The sequence below is a fragment of the Strix uralensis genome, chromosome Z (genome assembly GCF_047716275.1).
Source record: "Strix uralensis isolate ZFMK-TIS-50842 chromosome Z, bStrUra1, whole genome shotgun sequence".
Classification (NCBI taxonomy): Eukaryota; Metazoa; Chordata; class Aves; order Strigiformes; family Strigidae; genus Strix; species Strix uralensis.
Window position 1 is genome coordinate 207361 of NC_134012.1, and position 24793 is coordinate 232153.

General features: G+C 51.3%; 1 protein-coding gene across 1 annotated transcript; it reads left to right on the forward strand.

Moving 5' to 3' along the window:
• Nucleotides 1–35: 35 nt before the first annotated feature.
• On the forward strand, nt 36–16963 carry ZBTB5 (zinc finger and BTB domain containing 5). The gene is made up of 2 exons (XM_074855972.1): nt 36–178; nt 12061–16963. Exon 2 carries the CDS (start codon nt 12065–12067, stop codon nt 14087–14089), a length of 2025 nt encoding a protein of 674 aa, XP_074712073.1. The 5' UTR covers nt 36–178; nt 12061–12064; the 3' UTR covers nt 14090–16963.
• Nucleotides 16964–24793: the final 7830 nt, after the last annotated feature.

Here is a 24793-nt window from a genome sequence, read left to right on the forward strand (position 1 = left end):
GCAGCGCAGGGCCCGTGGGGGCGGAGCCGCGGGCGCGGGGGACGGGGCCGCAGGGCCGAGGACGACGGGCGCGCCCGGCCCTTCCCTCCCTGCCGCCCGCCCCGCCCGCCGCCGCCCGTCCCGCCGCCGCCCGTCCCGCCTGGGGAGCAGAGGCAGCGGGGGGGGGCGGGCACCGCAGGTGAGCGGGGCGGGGGCGCGCGGCGGGTGACGTGGACGACCGGGCCGGGCCGGGCCGGGCCGGGCCGGGCGGGGCGGGGCGGGGCGGAGCGCGCGCGCCTGCTGCTGCTGCCGGCGGCCGCCGCTTCCCACCCCCCCTCGCGGTGACCCCCCGGCACTGCCGGAGGCCCCACGGGAGGGCGGATAGCTGGGGGGGGCGGCGGGGAGCGCAGGAGAGCGGGACACCGGTGCGGCGGGGCGGGGCGGGCGGCTCCGCTGTGCTGGAGGGAAACCCGCAGGGCGGCACCGGGCCCCCGCCGCCAGTGTCCGTGGGCCGGGTCCCGGCGGCCGGTGGGACGGAGCTGACGCTGGGCCCCGGGACTCCCCGGACGGCGCTTGGCCCCGGCCTGGTCCGGGCGCACGGATCGGGGTGACATCGGCCGGGGGAGGCCGGAGGCCGCGTTGTGTGCGCGGGGGTGTCTGTCGGACACACGGTCGGATCTGGGGGTGGGATTTTGACTGTCGGTGACGCAGGGGCGAGGTGTAGACCCCGTCTTGAGAGGGACTAAAACTTGGATGTTCTGGATGGTGTAAAAAAAGAAAAGAAAAAAAGCACGCCTCTATTGTTGAGGTCAGCGCCTTTCAGTGCGTTCAGGAACGAGCACAGCGACAGCCACCCTCTTATCTGCCGGTTGATTTAACATTCCGTGATTTTCAAAAAACCCGTATCTTCAGACGACACGTTACAAATTCGGTTTTACTTTCTTGTGCTGGGTGTAACTCGCTTCGCGGCTCGCCTTGCAGCGGGCGGCACACAGGGCATAGCAGGTGGGTGCCCAGGGTCGCTGCTCTGGAAGTGTGTGTTGTGTGAGCCCCGCGGCGCTGACCGCGCTTGGCCGACGGTTTTCCTGATGGCTGCACCCATGAAGGCAGCGGTCAAGCTGACAGTCGCGCTCTGTGGTAACCCCGTATGTTATAAAGAAAAGGTAAATCTGGGGTGGTGTCTGTCCGGAAGCAGCAGGAAGTTACTATCTTTGAACTGGCAAAAGCCGCTTAATTTCTTCCTCCACCTTTCAAAAACTATGCAGAAGGACTTTAGTTAATTCAGCGTAACACATTCGAGTCATGTCAATTGTTACCCTCCTGTGTGGCTTTTAAACAGTGATTAAGACAATGTGTTCTTTTGGATTTTTCATTGGTACGTGCTCGTATTGGGCTTCGAGGCACAGTTTTGGTAGCTCCAGGGGGGGTTTCTCTGAGAAGACACCAGAAGCTGCTCCGTGTCGCGGGCAGCTCCAGGACGGACCCGCCGCTGGCCGCAGCTGAGCCGGTCGCAGCAGTGGCAGCGCCGCTGGGATAATGTATTTGAGAAAGGGTGGAAAACACTGTGCCACAGCGGCTGGGAGAGAGGAGCGAGAAAATGTGAAAGAACAGCCCTGCAGAGACCGGGTCAGCAAGGAAGGAGGGGAGGAGGTGCTGCAGGATCTCCCTGTGCCCGCGGTGAGGCCGGCTGTGCCCTGCGCCCGCCGAGGTCACCGTGGGGCAGGCGTGAGCCCGACGGAGGCCGGGACTCCGGGGAGCCGGTGCTGGAGCAGCCTGTTATTGAAGGACCGTGCTGGAGAGATTCATGGAGCACTGTCTCTGTGGGAGGTACCCCGCGCTGGAGCGGGGGAAGAGCGTGAGGAGGAAGCGGAGGGAGCAGCAGAGACGAAGCGTTTTGAACTGACTGCAACCCCCATTGCTGGCCCCCCTGTGCTGCTCGTGGGGAATAGGTGGGAGAGGTGGGACTGAGGTTGAGCCTGGGAAAAAGGGTGGGGGGAAGATGTTTTTAGTTTTGTTTTTATTTTTTTCTATCCTGCTCTGTTATTTACTGGCAACAAATTAAATTGATCTTCCCCAGGTTGAGTGTTTTGGATGGTAATTGGTGAATGATCTCTCTGTCCTTACCTCAACCCACAAGCTTTCCATTTTACTTTCTCCCCCACCTTGCTGAGGAGGGGGAGTGAGAGAGCAGCTGAGTGAGTGTCTGGTCAACCCACCACCATGCCAAAATAGACAGAATTGTGCGGTGCATCTGTGTAGATTTTTTTCCCTTCTGAGGGTAAAATGATGATGTTAGAAGGTGAGTTTTTGAAACTAGTTTGGGAAGATTGTTAGCAGATAATTCAGCAGTTCTCATTTAAAACACAGTAGTCATCAGCTGAATCAGGTACGTGGTTATAGTTATTTGTTTAGGCTGAAGATGTGCAATACTAATGAATCCATTGTGTTGCTGGCAAACTAATATTTGTTACTTTTATCTAAACCATTTCTGGGCAAAAGTAGATTTATTCATTATGTACTTAACCCTGGTTCCACTGGGGTTAAAAGCTTAGGCAAGGGAATAGCCAAGAAAGGTGGTTGAACGGGGCTGTTTAAAATTCTTGAATCTCTGGTGAATAGTGAAGTTGAAGCACTAGGTTTAGAAATGATTGCCATGTTGAGCAGGAAGACATCGTGCTGGTGCCGAGCTGTCTGTGGCTCCCCTTTCCTTGTGGGATCCTCGCCTGGACCTTTGATTCTGCGTGGTGGTGGTGGTTTGATTCATGGACTGGGGGTGATGGCAGGCGGGAGAAGCTGGTAGTTCTTGTGAGAGGACGATGGCAGTGACAGAGGCTGCCATGGAACCATGAACCTCAGGGGAGGTTTTCTGAACTGAAAATGTAACTGTGAGTTTAGATCAATCCTTGTTGATGGCGGTTTGTCTTCCCACGCCCTTAAATGGCTTTACTGCCAGTCCTGCATAGCAGTGTTCTCTGCTTTTCCCTTTATAAATAAATCAAATGGTACTGCTGCCCAAACAGCTTTCTTCAGGTGTTTCACTGTGCAGTGCCCAAAAACCTGTTGTGCTCTTAGGAGCAGCCGTTTTCTCACATGTAGATATAGTTTTTTAGCTTCCTAAGATCAAGAACAGAATCCTTGATCTTCTTTTCCTGTTTTTTATTGATGCCTAGAAAACACCATGCTTTTGTAAGTTGACCAGAAAAGCATCCGTCAACTGTTTTGAGAGAGTGATGCCTGTGAAAGCTGTGGTGCTGACCTCGAAGCCCAGATGATGAAGGGGTTAGCCAGGAATTACAAGGAAGCAGCATTTGGTCTGTTCAGAATATCCGGCAGCGCAGGTGTGTTAAAATAGTGGGATTACAACAAAGAAACAAACCCCCTGGTGACAAGCTGAGACGGCACATCAAAATGTTGCGTTTCAGTCTCTTCCTGCGTGTCTTGCTCTGAAGTACCACGCTGCGTTGCAGGATCTGGGGACTGAGAGAGGCATCGCGGGGCTCAAGGAGGTGGGGGGAAGTGTCGGGAAGCAGGAGGGTGGCCGTGTCTCAGGTAGCACCCCTTTCTCCAGATAACTAAGAGTGTCTAGGAAAAACCTAGCCTTTTTTTCGGGAAGTTTTTTGCAGCTTCTTTCAAAGGTGCTCTTTGCACCTGGCAAGCTGTGTCGTTACTGTTTGTTAATGAGTTGGTGTTGCCGTGGGTTGGACTAGATCTGCAGCACCTTTCAGATGATGAGCAAGTACTAAGCCACACGCTAATCTCTTACTCTTCTCTGGAGGCACCCAGCAGCAGCGCTGGCAGTGCAGTTCATCCTTTCTGATTCTTAGACAAGTTGTAACTCATCCTCCCGGACAATAGGGAGATAAACGTTGAGTTGAACTATATATAAAAGCTGGCTCAGGAAGCACCTGAAATGAGATGCTGTAAGCTCGGCTGTCAGTCACTAGTTGCAGGTACTTGACAGACACACACACAAAGCGCCTTCCGTGGCTGCTGCTCACTGCGTTGTGGTGTACACGAAACCCATGTAACACTGGAGTCTACTTCTGTGGGGTGAATCCAGAAATCATTTTAACTACTGCTAACTAAAATGCCTCCATATGTTCAGTTTGAAGACACTCTCAGATCAGAGAGTGTGCGCCCTCCGTGTTTCAAAGCGACAAAACTTGCTGAAGACGTCAAAGAAAGTGAAGGCTTCCATTTCTCCCTGCCCCTACCGTCCCACTGACCTGCTGACTTGTTACAAAACCGACAGAGCTGGCAGCAGAAAGTGCTGTCTAAAATAACACTTGTATCACTGACTCCTATCTAGATTTATGTTTGTATTTCAGGCTTCGGGGGAGCTTTTTATGAGATGTATTATTTCAAGCACAATGGTTAAGCACAGTACAAGCGTATTGTAATGTTTTGTAAAATGTAATTTAAGCTAAGAGGCAAACAGTTATTAATATTATATTGGTATGCTCTCAGGTTTTGGCTATATGCCAGGGATTCCTGCAGGCTTGGTACCTAGAATATCAAATGCATTTAAATACAGATTGCTGGGAATGGGGTTTGAGGTGCAAGTAATAAATTGCCCTTCGTTTATCTGATAAGGAAAAACCAAGTACTTGGTCTAAAGTCTTCAGTAGTGTGTGTATGAGATTTCTTCTGATAGTGTTCTACTCAATGGTATAGTTGAGGCAGCTTTTGTTAGTTTTAGTAATACAAAACCAGTTACTTTACAAACTTTTTAAAAGCTTCTTTACCGGGAACTTGAGGTTGCATTTGGGATTTTTGTTTGTGTATGTTTGGCTTCTTGACAGTGGCTCAGGATTGCGCTGTAATCTGAACTGTGTCCTTTAGTACTGGACATAGCAACAAAATTTGAAATAGATCATTATTCAGAGTTGGTATTTTTCACACTATTTTATAGTGAGTCAATTTTAACTTTTTTTTTAAAGAAGCGAGAGAAAAGTTTTTGATTCTGCAGTAGTTTCAGTGCAAGTGTACTTAAATACTTGCCTTGTCCCATCTTGCTGCAGTTTGAGAGCAGAGGGATTTGATGGGAAGAGGGGCTGTAAGTCTACATAGTATTATCAGTGCTGATCATTCAAGAAATAGAAAGAAGCCATATGAAGACATTACTACAAGTAGTAGAAATATGTCCTAATGAAACCTGAATTCCTGTGGAAAAATCTACAGTGTCCCTTCTGGTGCTGTGTGACTGTTACCGGCTACCCCTGGTGTTCCCCACTGCCTGGCGGGGCAGGTGACTGCACCAGCGCCGTGCTCGCGGCCGTGTCTGGGGACGGGCCCGCTGGCTGCTGCGGGGGTGTTCTGGTGGGAGAATAAGGGAATTGAGGTGACTCTCTGAGAAGTACTCCTTACAAATGCGGCTGCTTCTCTAACCAGATGCCAACTTCAATAAAAAATGTGGGAATTCAGTACCTAATCTCCTCTTTGTTAAATGGGTTGGAGTTGACAGAGGGACTCTGGAGTTAATAGCTAATGGGAAATTAATAAACAGGCTGTCTAATTGTAAATTGTAGCTCTCTTCCTAGAATTTCAAAACACTTGCACGTCACATTCCCAGTCGGGTATTTTTAATCCTGATGCTTTCTTAATATGGAAGGCTTAGTTTAAGCAATGTAAGCCTTATCTTGGTCCACATATCTGAGGGATCTTTTACTGTTGGGTGACCACGCTCCTCTGCACCGCCCTGGGGCAGCTTGGAGAGGGAATGGCGGGGGGTGGGGGGGTGGGGGGGGTGGGGGGGGGGTGGCGGTGTGGAGCCCAAAGAGTACCTCGTGGGGCTGTCACAGGCCTGTCCCCGCAGGCCCAGAGGAGCACAGGGGCACAAGTGGGAACCCAAATCAAGGACCCCGGAAAGGTGCACCCGGGCCAGGCCCCAGCCAGGGCTCCCAGCAGAGCCTCTGCCCAGCGTCCCCTCGTACCAGGGGGCTGTGCCCGCTGCTGGGCACATGGGTGCAGGGAATACCAGCTGATCCCACAGGACTTGTGAGGGATGTTTAGGGGAGGGACCAAATGTGGGGCAAAGGAGGAGTTCAGGGGACTTGGGGAGGAGCAAGTGTGGAAGTGAGGGGACGAAAAGGGCTGGTGAGGTGAGGCAGTGGGCTGGTCAGTGCTTGCCTGGCCGTGCCCTGCGCCTGATCAGCACTGTCTGTCCTGCCCTTTGCTAAAGTCCTTCCCCACCGCGTCCTGGGCGAGGGTCTCTGGTCTGTGTGAGCGCAGCAGGGCGTCCCCGTGTCCGCGGGGCACTGCCTGGGGCACGCGCGGGTGCCTGAGGGCCAGCTGAGATCAACCCGGACAAGCCACAAGCCGGTGAAGCGGGTGGGAGCAAGGGGCTCTGCGGGCCCCCGGGGGCAGCGCTGGGTGGGAGAGCACCCGTGACACGGTGGGGTCAGCTGCGGGACCGGGGGGCAGCGGGTCCCTCTCCTACCCCTGCATGTGTGTTCTCATGGTGGGCTTCACCCCGCCCGGTGGGGAGGGGAGCGGGACGAGGCCTCTGGTGCTGCCCATGCCTGTGCCTGTGCGTGCCTCTCGCAGTGTTCACGTGTGTGTGGTGCCTCGGTGCCCGCTGGGGCCTGGTGATGTGCAGCAGCAGCAGTGACGCCTCTCGGGCGGTTGGATCTGCGCTGGTGTTTGCCTCTAGCAGTGAAGAGGCAAGTTAAGTATTTAAATACCTACTGAGTGCACTTTTTATTCAATGGTTAACCATCTTTCTAAACATACCATCAAAATGCTAGGGAGAAAATACTTCCTTACTCATTTTTACCAAATCAATCTTACATTAAAAAAAATCTATAGTTCTCTCCTAAAACTCTTCTGAAAACACCAAAGAAAGCTGTAAAATTGAAAGCCAGAGAGGTAAGTGTATATAAAACAACACCTCCAGTGACTTGTGGTTTGGTGCCTTCCTTCAGGTGGAGGTGGCATCTGAATGTTTAATAGCTCTCAAGTGATTTTTCTTCAGTAATCTGTGTAATATCTGTGTATTCACATGTGATTCTCCATGGCAAGTTGTTCTGTAGTGTTACCGCGTTACGTGAAGGAGTGTTTCTTTGGTTCTGGCCCTGCTGGTTTCGTTTCATAGGCCTTATCCCAGGGACAGGCAAGAATGGTTGTTTTCCAGTCAGAATTTCATAGATGTTTTTTCATTGCTTGCCCTTAAAATTTTCCTGGGTCTATTTGTATTTATAATAAAATTACTTGTAGCTGAACAATTTGATATAGTTTCTTTTCACTCCCGGTCATTTCTTTAATTATAAAACTAAGCTGTTCCCTTCCCCGCTGCACTCAGTGTCTGCCGTTTGTACCCCCAATGCCTCCCCTGAGCCCCACTGCCTGGATCCGGTTCAGCGGAAGATTCCACGTAACCTTCCCCGGGTCCCCAGGATATGAACAGGAGCTGGCCGGAGCCTCATGAGCTGGGACTGGCTCCTGGAACCACTCACTGCTCGGGGGGAGCATCTCTGTCCCTCACCCGCACGGGTGTTCGTGTGGCTTCACTCGCGTGCTGGAGGTCTCGGGTGGTTTGGAGGGGCTGTGGTGGTGATGTGCAGGGAAGTCTTGGTGGCCAGCTGTTGCTAAAGGGCGAGGTGGGATGGGCAGAATGTGTGTACGCAGAAGTAGGCCACTCATACGTATTTTGGTATTGGCTTAGACGCACTGCAGGTATTTAGTAACCTGAAGTAGCTGATATCTCACCGAATGTGGTATGTGGATAGTACGCAGTGTATGCGACTCAAGTCCAGTTTTATAATTTTTAGATGATCTTGTATAAGATCTCAGATTCACTGTGGGGTCTGTGTTTGATTCTGGTTTGAGGACTTTAGCCTTTATGGTGTAGTAAAAGTTAAATACCAAGCCAAATTAATGTTATTTGAAGCAAAACTGGGGTTTGTCTTGTTTCAGGTGCATGAAGGATGCAATCACTTTTGGTCACTGTAAGCAAGGACTCTCTCTGGATTCTGAAATCCCAAATCATTGGGATCTTGCCTGTTTTCTCTGGTTCAAATGCATATTGCTGCCTGGGCAGAAATACCTTGGACCATCCCCATAACCCATCTCCCTTTCTGGAGTCCAGCTCAATCTTTTGACCGATGTGAAATCCTGTTCTTGTGTTGTTCGGAGTTTTCCATTTCCATTCTTCTCTGGGCATTGGTTCGCATGTGTTATTCCATAGGTGCCTGCAGCACACCACCTCCTGGGAGTGGCTTGATAAGGGCAACCTATGAGCTCTCTAGTATTTTATGTCTTCTACAGTCTGGGAGCTGCTTGGGTGCAGTTTTACTCTGGGAGCAGCTTGCTTCTGACGCCCCGTGGAGGAGGAGCAGCATCTGCTGGGCCCTGTGCTTTCCGCAGTGCAGGCATGAGGGGAACGCGTTCGCTCTTGGCTGCAGGCGGGGCGTGGCGAAGCGCTCCCACCTCGGCTGCCTGTGTAGGTGGTGGTGCAACGGGCTTTGGGAAGTCACTGTAGTTAGTACCGCGGTGTCCTCCGGTCCTGGTCCTCAGGGGAAGCAGGTCCCGTGCCCCTCTGGCTGTGACGGGTGCTTGGCACTGGGCAGGGTGCTTGCTGGCGGGCTGTAGCACCGTGCCCTGTGCAGATCAGTCCTGCACATGGCCGTACCACTGTGGAATGGTTCCTTGGGGCTGTTGCTCTTGGCTGGGGAGTGACATGGAGAGAAAGCCATCCAGCATCCAGGTCTCCCAGTGGCACAGTGATGCTGCAGTGGTGGCACTCTAAACGGAGCCCCCCGCCTTTGTCTGAATTCCCCCTGGGTCCTGTGTTTCAGTCCTGCGAAGCCAAGGACAGAGCGTTATCTGTGGCAGAGCACCTGGCCCATCTCAGGGGTGAGCAAAAGAAGAAAAATGATGAATGGTTGGGCAGTCCCCTCTCAACTTTCCAGAAACATCTGGAGGGAGGGAGGCAGGGAAAGTCGTCCCTGAGCAGTGCTTGTGGGGACAGAGCAGGGCATGGCTTTAATCATGGGTTAGGTGGCAGTGCAGCAGCGCGGCTCCAGGAGCAGCCCCTGCTGCACTCCAGGCACGGCCCGCCGGGGCTCGAGGCTCCTGGCACGGGCCTCGGTCTTCCCTTTGTCCGCTGCCTGAGGTCAGTGAGTTTCAGGGTCTGCTCTTCTGTTCACCCCTCCTTCTGCACCCACCACCTCACTTTCCTTTGTGATATACGTCTCTCAGAGAAAATGTGTAGATACAAAAACTCTGCAGTTCCAAAGTTTGTCTTGTTTAACATTTTTTGCTTTGAAAATGCCATCTTATTTTTACTGTCAAATACATATTGGTAGTGAAAGATAAATCACCTGTTGTCTGTGTTCCTATTTCTTATTGAAAAAAAGCAACAAACTCAAATTCTTCTGTTCTATTACACAACTTCATACATAGCAATAAGGGAGATTGTGACGTAGTGGTGAATAAAATCTCATTATGGTGTTTATTTCAGGCATTCAGGCATCAGAGCCTTAGTGCTGCCAAATAGGGGATTTTTGACGACACCGGTAAGCCTGGACCCTCACCACTGCTGGAAGGCATAAAGTGTGGTTTGTTTATTTCTTCTTTTTAAAATACACAAGAACCAATTGCAGTTGGAGGCAGCAGATCTTTGCCAGCAGCAGTTTCAGCTCTTCAGTGTCTGGGAAGAGCCGTGGTTCCGCGCACGCCCGTGTACCTGGGCAAGGACCGAGGTTCTCTGTCCGGGGACAAGTGGTGAGGCCTCTCCCCGCCAGGGCCTGCCGAGCCTGGGGAGCGCCTGGGCTGGGTGCCGGATACCTCTCGGACGGGGCAGGCAGCGGCTGTCTTCTGAAGTTTTTTGTGACCAAATGGTTCTAGTCTTCGTGCTGTTATGTCAGTTTGCCACCTCTTCTGGCATGAGTTCAGATCTCTTCGCCTACTGTGTTACCGATTCCCTTAATTCTATGTAGCCCAGTGCTAGTCCGAGTGCAGCGCAAGCCGCAACCTTGAGCAGGTCCCTTTGTTTGTCCAGGTTGCCCCTCAGGGATTTCATAAGCCTGGGAACCAGAAAATGGTAGCTGTTCACCACACTGTAGTGTCCGTAGCAGCCTCAAGACAGGCTAAAAACGGAAAATATCTGCATCTCAGGCCTTCCTGCATGATGGGTGGCTGTCATCTCCTGTCTCTGATGGGACAGAACTATTTCATGAGAAGAAGTGTTGCAGAGTGTGATTACTCTGCCCACCCCTTCCATAGCTGGTGGAGACATGGGCGGGTTTTGATGGAGGAGACGAGTGTTTTAATTCCAGCACAACTTACAGCTGTGGACCTAATAGAAAAGGGGGGGCCTAGCTTTGTACTCTTGCTGGGTGGAGAACCCAGCCCAGGTTCAGCTCGTGCCTGTGGACGGTATGACTGGGAAACCTCGCTCAGGACCAGCCTGGGCTTCCTCTGGGCTCTGGGAGGACTCGCTCTGGCAGGGCGCAGAGCGGGAGCTGGCGGGGTTATTATGTGGGGAGCGAGGGCGCACAGAGCCGGTGTTAACTTCGTTTCCTAATGAGAAACCTAATCTCATGCTGCGTGCAGAATAACTCCTGAACTAGTTCGAAAGATGTGCATTCTTTATAAAAGGGGATCAGGAACCCTTCCACTTCCCCTTGACCTGCTGGTGGTGATGATCCACGGCTGGGGAACGTTGCAGATGCACTGTCCTAGTCGGAGCTGAGGTGCTGCTGGAAGCCCACGTGTCTTTCTGGTTCTACAGCTGCCTGCTGGCGTGTGTGAATCCATCAGTGTCCTGCTGTTGCTTGGCTTTCTGCCTTCACCGCAGTGCCTGTCTTGAAGGTGGCCATCCCCAGGCCACCGTGCCTCGTGGCCGCAGGGGAGGTGGCCAAGCGTGTCTGGGGCGGGGGAGCCTTCCCGGCCTCCAGCTGCTGCTTCCCGCTGCTGCCCCAGGACTGACTCTTTGCCTGTCTGAGGTTCTGCTTGTTCTGCTGATCCTTCCAAGTCAATAGTTAATCTGTGTCCAGGTGAACAAAATAACAAAGAAATTAATCTGCATCACCAGCTGTACCTGTTTTCCTCTGAATGAATGAGTGTACTTGGCCCTGCCCTGAGCATACCTTCTGAGCAGCGTCAGGGGAAGAGTTTGAAATACAAACACCGTGTCTGAGCAGACTTCATTGGTCAGACATGACTTTGGGAAGCTTTGTATGCAATTTACTCATATGGCTTGTGACCGTGCACGAATGCAAATGCAGCATATGGCTTGTTCACAAAGTGTGCATTTGAGGACAGAGTTTCTAAATCATCAGACTCACATTTGATCCCTCTTCAAAAGTATAATTTTGTGTGACCTTTTATTTTAGCTGCTTTACAGTCTTGTGTCACATGATACCATAGTATTGCTATTGAAAAACAAACAGGGACACAAAACTGCGTGTATGCCCGCCCCATACACACAACCTTTCTGTTCCCCAAATCTTATACTTGGTTGATTTGTCATGAGAAAAAGCAGAGGTATCGGTGAAAGTCACCTATTTAGTCTTAAGGTGAGTCTACGAAGATTTGTCTTAAAGTTCTGTTAATAGAGAGTTAAGGAAAAAACACCCCTGAGTTTGTCTAGTGGTTTGTTGAGTAGTGCCTCATTTTGTCAAAAGCTTCCCATAAGTTCCATGGACCGAGGTTCATAAGGAATGGCAAGTACAGATGGCTCTTGGTGCTGGCAGACTTTCCTGTCTTACTACCGATTTATTTATTTTGGGGGAAAAACAGAGGACTTTCAGTGCATCCCAGCTGATGAACTACAGCGAGTAAGAAAGTTGTATTGCACTTCTGATGGCTAAAGGTGGCAGTTTGAGATAAGAGCTGACCACTTGTTCCAGTGCAAAAGTGTCTCCCTTCTTTTCCATTAGGTCTCTTTTCTGTGTTTCTTCCTTGTCCTCCTCCGCAGATGGCCAGCTTCGACGTGGTACCGATGTGGCTGTGGTAAATTCAGATCAGTTCTTGTTCATCTTGCAGCTGCCATCTTGAACTTTCCAACCCTGGTTTCGCTGTGGTCTGAATAGGACTTCAGCCATTTTTAATACTAGTTTCTTCTGTTTTGTTTCATAGGATCATGGATTTTCCAGGACACTTTGAGCAAATCTTTCAGCAGCTCAACTACCAGAGGCTTCATGGCCAGCTCTGCGACTGTGTCATCGTGGTGGGGAACAGGCATTTCAAAGCCCATCGCTCGGTTTTGGCAGCGTGTAGCACGCATTTCCGAGCTCTCTTTACTGTAGCAGAGGGAGATCAGACCATGAATATGATTCAGCTGGACAGTGAGGTGGTGACGGCGGAAGCGTTTGCTGCGCTGATAGACATGATGTATACTTCCACACTAATGCTTGGGGAGAGCAACGTTATGGATGTCTTGCTGGCTGCTTCTCACTTACATTTGAACTCTGTGGTTAAGGCATGCAAACACTACCTTACTACCAGGACGCTGCCCATGTCTCCTCCCAGTGATCGAGTTCAGGAGCAAAATGCGCGCATGCAGAGGTCTTTCATGCTCCAGCAGCTTGGCCTGAGCATCGTGAGCTCTGCCTTGAACTCCACTCAGAGTGCAGAGGAACAGCCAAATGCTATGAGCTCTTCGATGAGAACTAACATCGAGCAGCGCACTACTTTCCCTATCCGTCGCCTCCACAAACGCAAACAGTCTTCTGAAGAGCGGGCCAGGCAGCGCATCAGGCCCGCCATGGACGAGTCCGTGTCCGATGTGGCCGCAGAGAGTGGGCAGTCAGTTGTTCATTCACGGGAAGATTTCTTCTCGCCAGATTCACTGAAGATCGTGGACAACTCCAAGGCCGATGCTGTTGCTGACAACCAGGAGGATAATACTATTATGTTCGATCAGTCTTTCAGTGCTCAGGAGGATGCTCAAGTGCCCAGCCAGTCCGACAACAGCGGAGGAAACATTTCACAGATGTCCATGGCATCCCAGGCCACCCAGGTGGAAACCAGCTTTGACCAGGAGGCTGCTTCTGAGAAGAACAACTTCCCGTGTGAGAATCCCGAGGTCAGCCTGAACGAGAAGGAGCACATGAGGGTGGTGGTGAAGTCTGAGCCCCTGAGCTCCCCTGAGCCTCAGGACGAGGTGAGCGACGTCACTTCCCAGGCGGAGGGCAGTGAGTCGGTTGAAGTGGAAGGAGGAGTCGTGAGCGCAGAGAAGATAGAGCTGAGTCCTGAGAGCAGTGACCGTAGCTTTTCTGACCCACAGTCCAGTACTGACAGGGTGGGAGACATCCATATTATGGAGGTGTCAAACAACCTGGAACACAAGTCTACTTTCAGCATCTCAAATTTTCTAAATAAAAGCAGAGGTGGTGGCTTCAGTGCTAGTCAAAACAGCGATGACAACATTCCAAACACCACCAGTGACTGCAGAATGGACAGTGACACCTCTTACCTGATGGGTCCGGAGTCAGGGCCTGCTGGCGGCCATTCATCCGCCGCCGTCTCCCATGTCGAGAACCCCTTCAGCGAGCCCGCAGACTCCCATTTCGTTAGGCCGATGCAAGACGTGATGGGTCTCCCCTGCGTGCAGACTTCTGGGTACCGGGCGGCGGAACAGTTCAGCATGGATTTTCCACGCTCGGGCCTGGGCTTGCACTCCCTGTCAAGGGCAATGATGGGCTCGGTCAGAGGTGGAGCCAGCAGCTTCCCCGGCTACCGCCGCATAGCCCCCAAAATGCCTGTGGTGACCTCTGTCAGGAGCTCCCAGCTGCAGGATAACTCATCCAGCTCCCAGCTGATCATGAACGGGACCACTTCTTTTGAAAACGGGCACCCGTCGCAGCCTGGCCCACCGCAGCTGACGAGGGCATCGGCAGACGTCCTCTCCAAGTGCAAGAAGGCCTTGTCGGAGCACAACGTCTTGGTTGTGGAGGGCGCGCGCAAGTACGCCTGCAAGATCTGCTGCAAGACGTTCCTGACCTTGACGGACTGCAAGAAGCACATCCGCGTGCACACAGGGGAAAAGCCTTACGCCTGCCTGAAGTGCGGCAAGCGGTTCAGCCAGTCCAGCCACCTGTACAAACACTCCAAGACAACCTGCCTGCGGTGGCAGAGCAGCAATCTGCCCAGCACTTTGCTCTAACCTTCCCCCCCGCGCCCGAGGGAGGTGCCGGAGCAGGTGTCAAGCTCCCCGAAGCACCGCGGGAACGTGAACGCTCTTGTCTTCAAGGCTGCAGGCTCGGGGGCTGCTCTGGTCAGCGAACGCTTAGGTGTGATTGTGCCACGCACACAAAATTCTTGGTTCTGTCACTTGGGGATATTACTGTACCTACCTCACAGGGGTGTTGTGAGGCTTAAACGGCTGCAAGCGGAGAGCGTGGAGAATCTGGAAGTGGCGCTGTGGGTGTGTGAGGTGTCACTGTGCCGCATGCTCGGGCCTTGGGCTGATGGGGATATAATCCTGGGAGCTGAGCGGTTCCTTTGCAGGGCAGAGGGGTGAAGCATAGTTATCTCATGAAGTAGCACGTTTCAAGAATGAGAAACTCAAGTGCAAATTTCCTCTTTTTTTTTTTCTAAAGTATTTTGTAAAAGTGAAAGCATTTAAATAAATGACCCGTAAAACAAGTTGCTGCGTTATGTACGGACAGTCATGCAAGAGCTGCTTACCGTAACTAACGCAGGCTGCATATCTTTAAAAGAGATAAAACAACTTTGGGTGTCTGACATAATGCTTTAAAATATGCTAATTATAAAAATAGTTCTAGGGTTATGAGTGTATGTTTGGTTGTTTTGTAGTAAAGGACACTGTGTAATGAAGGTGCTTAAATTAAATCCCAGACAAGTAACTTTTGGACTGCCAGGTGTATATATACTTTGAATACAGCAAGATCTGGATGCTTGACTGATTTTTTTCTGTAGAAACTTGTATTAAGTGATAAGTGAAGTACTGTTCCTTGTTCGTGCTATTCTTAGCAGTATTTTAACCAATTTGTATCTCCTATGTTAAAATTCTGTATACACAGAAGTCAGAAAACAGCTTGTCTTTGTCTGCTTTGTTATTTTGAAGGAGAGATAATTTGTGATGGCTTTTTTTACTGTGTAAGATAGTCTCTTGCTGTTTCCAGGTGCTGATAGTCAATCTGATCCCCGTTACTGCCTAAGCATATTGTCCTTTTCTGACACTCTTATCTTCAGGCTTTAATTTCCTCCTGTCCACTTGCTTTCCTTCACAACTGTGGATTGTTCCTCAGATCAAACCAGTCAGGAATGATCCTAATTTGCTATATTTATGTCTCTCTAAAATATGTAGTTGTCAAATCCAGTCCTTCCACTGAAACTAGTGTCATAAATGTACTTTTCCACATAAATTCTAAAAATCTACATAGGTTTAATTTAAAAACATAGCCCTGAACACTTTGTATAGCAGAAATTCAGTGATCATTATTCTTCAAGTGAATCGTGTAAATCTTGTTTTAATTTCCTCTTCTTTGATACCATCATAACTAATACTGTCTGCAGTCTCTTTTTTTCCTTTGTTAAAGGTCACATGAACTAACTACTGACGTTCAGCGTATTAGGTTTCCAAATAAAATTTTGGAGCACTCCTGCTGATGAATGTTGCTCTGCCATACAGGAGCTGGGTCAGGGCTACAGCATGTCCCTTCTGCTTAGGAGAGACAGAGGATTTGTGTTTCCTGAAATCTAAGTCACAGAGCAACAGCTTTCCGTTAATATAAAAAAAAATTGCAAACCTTCCCCTCTTTATTTTATTCTGTATGTGTGATGATATTCAGCAGTTTTATGAAGTTTTTGCTAACTAATAGCGAGCCTTCTTAAACATCTTGGACTTACATTTGGATCAACTGAAAATGAAATCCTGATCCACAGCCCTGCAGGTCATTTGACAGGATGAACTGTCAAAACTGCTGAAGTCCAGAGACCACACAGCCATGGTCAGAACAGAGGAAACATGGAAATCTTCCTCTGCTGGGCTTCATGTGAAACACTAGTCTGCTGATGAAGAAATGTGTCCTCATCTCTAATTACACGGCTTCACAGTGAAAAAAAAAAGCCAAATGTCTGTCAATGTGTTGTTTGCACCTTGAGCATCCAAGGTAAACAGGAGCATGGGAACATGGTGAATGATTGGATTAATTCCTTTAAAATGTTAAGATTTTGTCATAGGCATTATTTAATGGTCGTATTTCCCGCTCTTGATTTTATAAGCATTAAGGAAATATGCTGCTTTTTTTTAACGCATTAGGATATGCCACATTTTGTTTGATAATTTTGGTATCGGGGACTAACAGCATTGAGCTATACTAAATCTCACTGAAACATCAATAAAATTCAGTATTTTGTACTTTAATATTTTCTTGTGTTGCCTTATTAGTAATGTTCTGATTGTTTCCTCTTCCTTCCATTTCCAGTGCTTTGTTTTAAAAATAAGGGTTTTTTAAATTTTCTATATGTTCCCAATAGCACATCTGAATTCCTTGAATTCTTACGATGTGTAGGAATAAAGCATCTGTGTGAGTAAGGAGATTAGAGTAATTAAGAACTAACATGAGCAGATAAACATATTTAACTGTGCTTTTGATCTGTTTTTACAAAAATTTTAATGTCAGTGTGAAATATCAGACCTTGCGCAGGAGGACTTCTGTCTTCTTTCTTTAAGAAAAAATTCAACTGGGAGCATTTTTGGAAGCGGCAACTTTAAGTTTCATTATTCATTGACACCTCATGCATCCGGAGGAGCACACGGCAAGCCCAGAAGCCTGTTGCTTTCCTCGTCTTCCAGGACGAAGCAATATCTCAGAACGGTGTCTCCGCCGAGCCATCCCCGCTCCAAGAGGAGAGTGTCTCATCTCAAAGCCTGGTGACGTTGTCAAAGAGCTTATCGCCCTGGTTTTTGTTGAAAATTTAACTTTACAAATGCTACAATGAGATCTCATGTGAAGATGTCAGTGTGTTGGTATTATGAAACATCTGAAAATAAACCCTACGTTTTTGCGCTGCTGTGTCTGACCTGATTTGCTTGTTTATGTTACCCTGGTGTCTTTGCCAGCAGCCTCTGGTGGATCGACTGAACAAGCAGCACTCGTGCGTTGGCTGGTCGGGCTCCGCGTTCCTGGGCCACGTAGTGCAAAATCCTGCCGTGGAAGTGGAGGCGTTTGTGCCTGACAGGGCACTGCCCCTGCCTGGGCTCCTGCTCCACACTGAGGCTCTGCCCATTTCCAGAGGACATGTAAGGCCCAGCCGGCAAGAAGCGGATCCATATTTGAGTCGGGACCGTGTCCCAAAGGACGGCATCGTGCTGTCAAGGCTCCCTGAGCTGGGCCGGGCCAGCAACATGGCCGGGCCTCGCCGCAGTGGCCTCCATGGGCCTGGGGTGGTTTGGTGTCTCCCGGAGCACCTTGGCGCGGGGGCTCTCGGCCTCGCTCTGCTCTAAAGATGTTCCGTGCAGGTCGCTCGAGATGCCCCGCAGCTGCTGACCCCCCAGGGATTCTCGCTGCTGCTGCAGCCATGATGGGAAGGGGCGCCGAGCCCGCCTCTCCCTCACCCAGGGAAGGCTGGGAGCATCCCCACTGCTGCATGAAAATAACAGACATTTTTTTCAGCTATGAGTTCCCTGATGAGTTCGCTTTGCTACTGCGCAGGTGCTTGTGCTGACAAGGGAGCAAGGGTAAGTGTCTGGGTAATGCCGTGATTATTTTTGGTAACAACATCTGACTGCCCACCAGTGACCTTCCAGGTCTGCAGCACAAGGCAGGTTTGGTGAGTTGCTTAATAAAATGTGTTAGTGCTGATGAGGCTAAACTGCATGACTTGATAGCACAATTCGTGTCTTTAATGGACATCAGGGCAGTTAAACAGGTCTTGAAAAGGCATAAAAGCCACACTCCGTAATTTAAATGCCATATTGCACTCTCTTAATTTTTCTTAATAATACATGAAAATAAGTCTGGAGCTTCATATAAGAAGGAAATAACTAATGTAAGGTGTTTAACTGTGTTAATGACATCTGTCTAACTACGTGTTTGTAGAAGTGCACGCTCATGCTTAGCTGAAGCCTGAAGTTAGTTCACTTACCCTGTGGAACCACTTTTGAAGGCTTGCTGTTCCTGCCGGAGGAAACAACAAGACTCGGAAACTCTTGGGAACAAGAGCCAGTGAGACCCTCGGCCCCGCAGCCGCCTGGCTGGAGGGACAGTGCTCGTGGCCTCATCCATGCCATGCTCCGCGCTCTTCCGCTGCTGGCATGCCGCGATGGGAGAAGCGGCTCTGCTGGTGCGAAAAGCTGTGGCTGCCCCCGCCACCGAGCGGGCGCCCGTCTCCGTGTCTGCATCGACCACCAGCCAAAAAACAGAAAAACACAGAACAGGCCACTCGAAGGGCCCCTGCAAAGGGATTATTACTCTTTATGCCAGCCTGTAGAGAAATAACTTGTTCTGAGCAAAAACTGAGCGTAAAATCCTGCACTTCACTCGGTAACAGTTTTGTTCCTGGTGGAATATACTCTCCATAAGAGCTTACTATTATGTTTTTTATTGAAATAATGTTAGTATCTATGTGACACCTGTAAAATCTGTAACCTGTTGTCATTGTTGCTCTCTGACTCCTTGTGAGAAGACACTGGTGCTGTGACCTGGAGGCCCAGCACAGCTCCTCTGCCCCGGGGGCTGCTGCAGCTCACCGTGCTCCGCGGGTATTCCGCTGTTGGTGGCACTAAGTTTTGAGTAGTGCCTGTGGGTGCAGAGTGTGTCCAGGACTTACTGATCAGGAAATCCCGCGAAGAGGTGTTTGCCCTGGGACCCAGACCTGGCAAGGCTTAGCTGTGCTTTCCTGTCAGTAGGTTCAGCTCAGACTTGCCTAAAAACCTGCAGGTTCTTTTAACCAGGGGCAGAGAGATAAGGCTGACTTTTTACCATTTACAGTTTTTAAGCAGTTTTAGAAAGTAGAATCTTTCAGTAAGGGCATACTGATGATTTCTGTGGCTGGCAGAGCAAAGTGCTCGACAGCTGTGGAAGGTACTTTCTTGAAGAAATTCCAAGGTGTGACACCTGAAATGTGCTTTGGTCCCTTTGGCAGCCTAATTTACAAGCTTATGTCTACTTCTTAATATGCTTGGGGAATCTAATACAAGTGCTCAGACACCAGGTCATTTACACTTAATTATTGCTCACATCATTAGGGGTCACAATAAACCTCTCAAATACTTAGTCAACATCCTTCAGCACTACAGTAACTTCACCAAGCCCAGAATCTTTAGTGTCAAAACCCCAAAGTCACACAGACCAGCAAACGAAGCTGCTGGACTTGCGCTAACGTGATACAGCCAAGGTTTTCATATCAGAGTCAATCCCTCGCATTTCTGTTACATCAATTGGAAGCTTTCCAGCTGGTTGAGATGCTCAGGAGCCCACTCGTTCCTGTCCACCACTGCAGCTACAAACCTTCCCTCGGTCAGCAGCGCTCTCATTAGAAACTTCCCGAGCGCTTCCTGCCTCTGATGGGCAGGCGTACAGTAATCAGCAAGGCTTGTGCATCAAAACATATTGATAAGCATGTCAGATACTCTCTGAGGCATGAAGCAAACGTCTTCCTTTAACTAGCCAGCATCAATAACTAATTAATGAACATCTTCCAATAGCTATCGCTATCAGAGTATGCTTCATTTAACATCACGAGAAATCCAAGCAGAGAATTCAGCATGAAGAACACTTGCCATGGGACAGAAAGAACTTTAATTCACCAGCCCAGATTTTCTCTGTGTGTTGCAGCTCCCTCCCTGCACCAGGCTTACACCACCGCCAGCTGCTGCCCTCCCCTGTCATCTCTTAGGAAACGTTCTGGTGTGTTACTCAGTGCCCTGCGCAGCTTTTGCGGGGGATGAGAGTTGGAAAAACCAGAACGCTGCTGCTCTCCACGGCGTGGACTCATGCACTTTCTTCTTCTACCCTTGCCGGAAGCCTTCCTGTGCTGTGCCATAACGAATGGTGAATTGAGCACTTCAGGCACATTGTGGCCGGTCGCTGTCCTGGGCTTTCCTCCAGAGCCTGTTCTCTGTCTGTCTGTCCGGCTGCAGCACAGCGGTTGCTGCCCCCAGGCTCAGCCGCCCTGCTCGCACCCCTCGCCCTGTGCCCCCTTGCTGGGGGGAGACTGGTGGAGCCTTCTGGGGGTGCCTGGCTGGGCTGCGGCCTCCCCACGGGAGGAAGCATGAGGCTCTTCCTCCTCCTGGCCCATGGGTGCTGACAGCCCCTCTGCAGCGCCCAGCGGAGAGGGGCTGTTGTGGGAGCACTGTCCACAAGCGCTGAGCTGGGAATGAGATGCTTTCCTCCTGCAGTCCCCTCTACCCCGGCCCTTGCACCGTCATTTCCGAAAAGCACCGGGTTTGCGTCTGTCCAGCCGATGAGGCTTCGTGTCACGTCTTTCTTTCTCAGCATGATTTCTGCCGGCGTGGGTGGCTCTCACCAAGCCCTGGAGTGTGGTGGGTGCCTTTGGGCCACTCGAGGAACTTCCCTCCTTGTGTTGTCTGGAAAGCGGGTTCATGGCCCGGTGTGCAATGGGTCAATAATCACCCACTCAGCAGAGACGTCGCTTGTCTATTTTAGGGTTGCCCAAGCCTGGGTGCTCAGTGGTCTCCCACAAATCAATGGGACTTTTTGTGCTGCATTTATGCACAAAACTTGCAGAGTTAGTAATTGTCCAAGTCCCTCCTCTCCAGGATGATTGGTTGGTAATTTACATACAATTATAATACTGCTGGCAGGACACTTCTACTACTCTGCGTGCTCAGGGGAAGGGTCTTCACCCGGGCAAGGCTCTTCTTGACCCACAGGCGTGATGTTTAGTATAATCATGAGGGCAGTTCAGCGAAGGATACACGGACCCTGAGTTTGCTTGCCCAGCTGGCGCTGTGCCCTCTTCCGGGTCCAACGGCTCCGGGAGGTCCTTGCTCAGAGAAGGCGATCTCCTTGTCCTGCTGATGGCGGATGCCTTTGGCTTTAGCACAGACAAGGAACATCTTGCTTGACCTAACCGTAATATTGCTGCGTTGCTCTCAAAGTTCAACCTTCATCACCTGGGTGCGGTGGTGCTGGCTGGGCGCAGCACGGAGGTGAGTCCCAGGCCACCCGCAGTGTCCGGCACCTTCCCCAGTCGCTGTGAGGGCGGGCGGTGAGCCGGTGGGGAGGGGAGGGCAGCTCTGGTGCCCAGACCCTGTCCCTGGTCCGTCCCTGTGGGCAGGAGGCAGAGGGGTGTCTGGGTGGGTGAGGCCGACGCTGCACCCTCAGCTGCTGGGCTGATCTCAGCCGAGGGACGCGTCCCTGGTGCCAACATGGCTCTGGGCCGGGCGGACCAGCTGCTTCTGCCAGCGATCACCCTGGGAGCTCGGGTGTCCTCCTGCGCCAGCCTGTCCACCATGGGGAGGGTCACCGGCTCAACCCCACGTGGAGCGTGAACGCCGAACAGCAAAACGAGCCTTGACGAGGGCAACAGGCCCAGGCTGGCTCCAGCTCACGTGCTCCCCCCCGGCAGCGGGGCACACCAGCGCGGTGACAGCGGAGCGTCCCACTGTGTGTCACAACTGCAGAGCTTGTCCTGAAATTCCAGCGCGTTCCTCTATCCCTCTGCTACATCAAAATCCAGTGTAACATCAAATGTCTGCAGAGAAGTAAATTTGGTATTAAGCACCGAACCCTCCTGCTGTGGAGAGTCTAAGGAACCTGCTCAGAGCGTTCCAGGCTCCAGCAGGCGCTGGGCGGGGGCAAGCGGGGGCACTGGCAGGCGGGATGTGCAGGTTATGAGGGGGGTGAATCTTTTGAACTCCCTGAGAGCCTGCTTGCGGGTGGAAGAGCCACAGGATGGGCTGAGTCACGAGGAGCAATTGTGCTGGTGACTTTATTAACTGACAACTTTAAGGAGTGAACGGAGACAATTGGGCAACAATCAGCTGATAACATCGGGGGAACGGCACTTTGGCAATGAGAGTATTCTAACAACGCATCAATGATCAACTGATCACAACTGGTACAAAACTTATATACATGACTATATGTAAGAAAGAGAGAGAGCAGAAAGAGGAAAGAGCAGAAAAGAGGAAGGGATAGGAAAAGGGGAATCACCACCCTTGAATCCCACGTTGTCACAGAGTAACCAGCTTGGTCTGTAGGTGGTGGGTTGACAAAGACACGGGTGGGGTGCTGTCTGCATATAATCTTCCTTAGGCATGCGCAGTAGGTTGTTCCAGGAAGTTCTCATTTTCTCTGGCTTGTACCTGCTCAGTGAGGCAAGTTCTGTCTCTGGGCAACAGCAGGGGGGAGGGGGAGAGAAACAGCCCACCACCCCCCTCCGCAGAGCTCGCTCTGCTTCTCCCCCACAGGGCGTCCCACTCAACTTGTTCGACATCTCTTTACCAACAGTTTATTCTTTAGGAACAGTTTGTGACACAGGGTGCCAGTGGCCGCCCACCCCCTGCACTGAGCAGGAATCCCAGCGCCTCCCCCTGGACGAGGACAGCTTTTCAACCTTGCCTCAAGCTGCCAGGCACCATCTGCCATCGCGCTTAACCCCGACTGAAGGCAGCTCCTGATGCCACCAGCTCCTGGGTTAGGTTCACGTGTTGTGCTTTGGAGCACGTGGTGGGTTTGATGCCCGCGGCCAGCGGAGCTGCTCCAGGCGACATAGGATGGAAATGAGCCGGTGGCAGCTGGTGGCTGGTGCAGATGCTCTGCTGCCGGCTGAGCTCGTTGCTGCTCAGCGACTTCACCTGCCCCGTCTGAGCGCCCCGAGCGTGTTTTGAGTTCTGTGTCTGTCGGGCAGATTCGCCCGGGCTCACCGCACTGAAATGTCCCCTCACCGCCTCCTCCTCTCTGCACCCCCCACAGCTGTGGAGACACGGATTTGCTTCCTACGCTGCTCTGAATGCCAAAACCTGGGGGGAAGAGCGAGGAGCTGGGAGGGGAGGATGGCCGATGGAGAGCCGTGGCTCATGGGGAACTGTGAGACATGAGAAACCAGGCCTGCGAGAAACTAAGAAAAGCACCCTGAGAAAGCAAAAGTTGAGGCTGATCGAAGAAATGCCTCAAACACTCGCAAGACAAAACTATAAGTCCCAGGGTGCATTCTGTGGAGGTCAAAGCTGATCAGGCTGCCTGAATAACACAAGATGCAGCTGGAGGAGGGAGCCCTGTGAAGACAGGACGGCTCTGCTCTGGTGCACCTGGACAAATTTCAAGGGCCATCTGTCCGGTGAATGACCTTTGCTTCATTATCCACGAAATGCATATTAAAGTTAACACCCCTCAATACGCTAACGAGGGCTAACATGACCATGCTAATTACATCATCCCATGAAACACCTCACCCCTCCCTATACGTGGGACACGTAGGTATGCGGGTCGACCTAGGGGACGGACCCAAGGAAAGTGGTTATAAATCAAGGGGGGATGGGGGAGAAAGGGGGGGCCCTGGAGAGTGCAACGAAGCGAAGACAGATGCAAGTGAAAAAGACGGCTGCCTCCTGGAACCCTCGCCAGCGGGGTCAGCGCAGAAACCCAGACCGGTGTCCTGTATTTCCTCATTCCCTCTATCTCCCTCTTTTCCCTTTCCCATTAAGAAATGTAAGGCATATTGTATTGCTTGCCACAACTTGCTATATACTTAGCCAATTATCATGTGTTCAATTAGTACATTGTGGGTAGTTAATAAATGCTTGGACTTTTGTTGTCTGCTCCATTGGGGATTTGTGAATCTGAGTCACTTGTCTCCCTTGTCTGAGCGGGATGTGACAGGAACCCACGTCCAGGCTGGGTTTTTGCCGCGTTCCCCCACGCCAGGGCGGTAGAACATGGAGCTGAGGGGAGGCTGGTTTTAGAGTGGTGCGAGTGATCTCCACACCGTGCGGGAGCACCCAGGGGCTGTGAACAAATGGACCCTCCATGCAGGGCTGTCCCGTCCGCCCCGTGCTCACAGGGGCCGGAAGGGCACGAGGGGACAAGGCTCCCCCCACTCTGCAGAGGCAGAACTGGAAAGAACTGAACTGGCTTCCTCCCCACACCAGTGCTCGTACTGGGAACACCAGCTCACACCTCACAGAGTGTCCAGCTGTGGCAGCGCTGCCGCTGCAGGACCCCGTGGGCACAGGACAAGACTCTGGTAGAACTTCAGTGAAGTAACGTGACTGTGCTTGTTTAACACACTTTGCTATTGATTTCAAATTGAACCATCCTCTACATCAAATCCTTCCCTTTTGTTCTGAAAATCCCAGTTATTTTCCTTTGCTGTGTAGTGACCTTTCCAGAACTGCTCCCCCAGCGCTGGCTGCACTGGAGGATGGGGAAATTGCTGGTGTAGACTGTGAAGCTGTGACCGTGGCTCCCAAGCAAAGAAGACTCCTGGGGGCCCCTGAAGGTCTCGGTTCCCATCAGAGGACGAGCAGACCCCTGACCTGGGCTTGCTTGCAGCAGACTGGAAAAGACTGCCGCAGCCGCAGGGGACTCCAAGGAAAGCTGCCCTTTTCCAGCTCCCAACAAAAGCGGGGTAACCCTGGGAAAGGGGCTCCCTCACGCCTTATTCCTGGGAAGGAAGCCAAGCCCCCTGATGAAGGCAGTGAGGAAGGAGCTGCTCCTGTCCCCATGGGTGCTGCAGCGCTGGGCAGGCTCCTGCTGCCGACAGCTTACGGGCGTTTAAACCCCCAACGGAACTAGAAAACGTCCTGGGTCACCCCTTCCCACCCCTGCAACAGGAAGGTGCTTGGGGATCACGCCCAAGACGAGCACATTCAGAGCAGGATTTCTGACAAGCTTTAAGCGTGTTGTTAAACTCCTCCCGCCACCACAGCGCA

What these genes read in the sequence shown, in the direction of transcription:
- ZBTB5 (XM_074855972.1), top strand. Translation starts at nt 12,065, where the DNA reads ATGGATTTTCCAGGACACTTTGAGCAAATCTTTCAGCAGCTCAACTAC.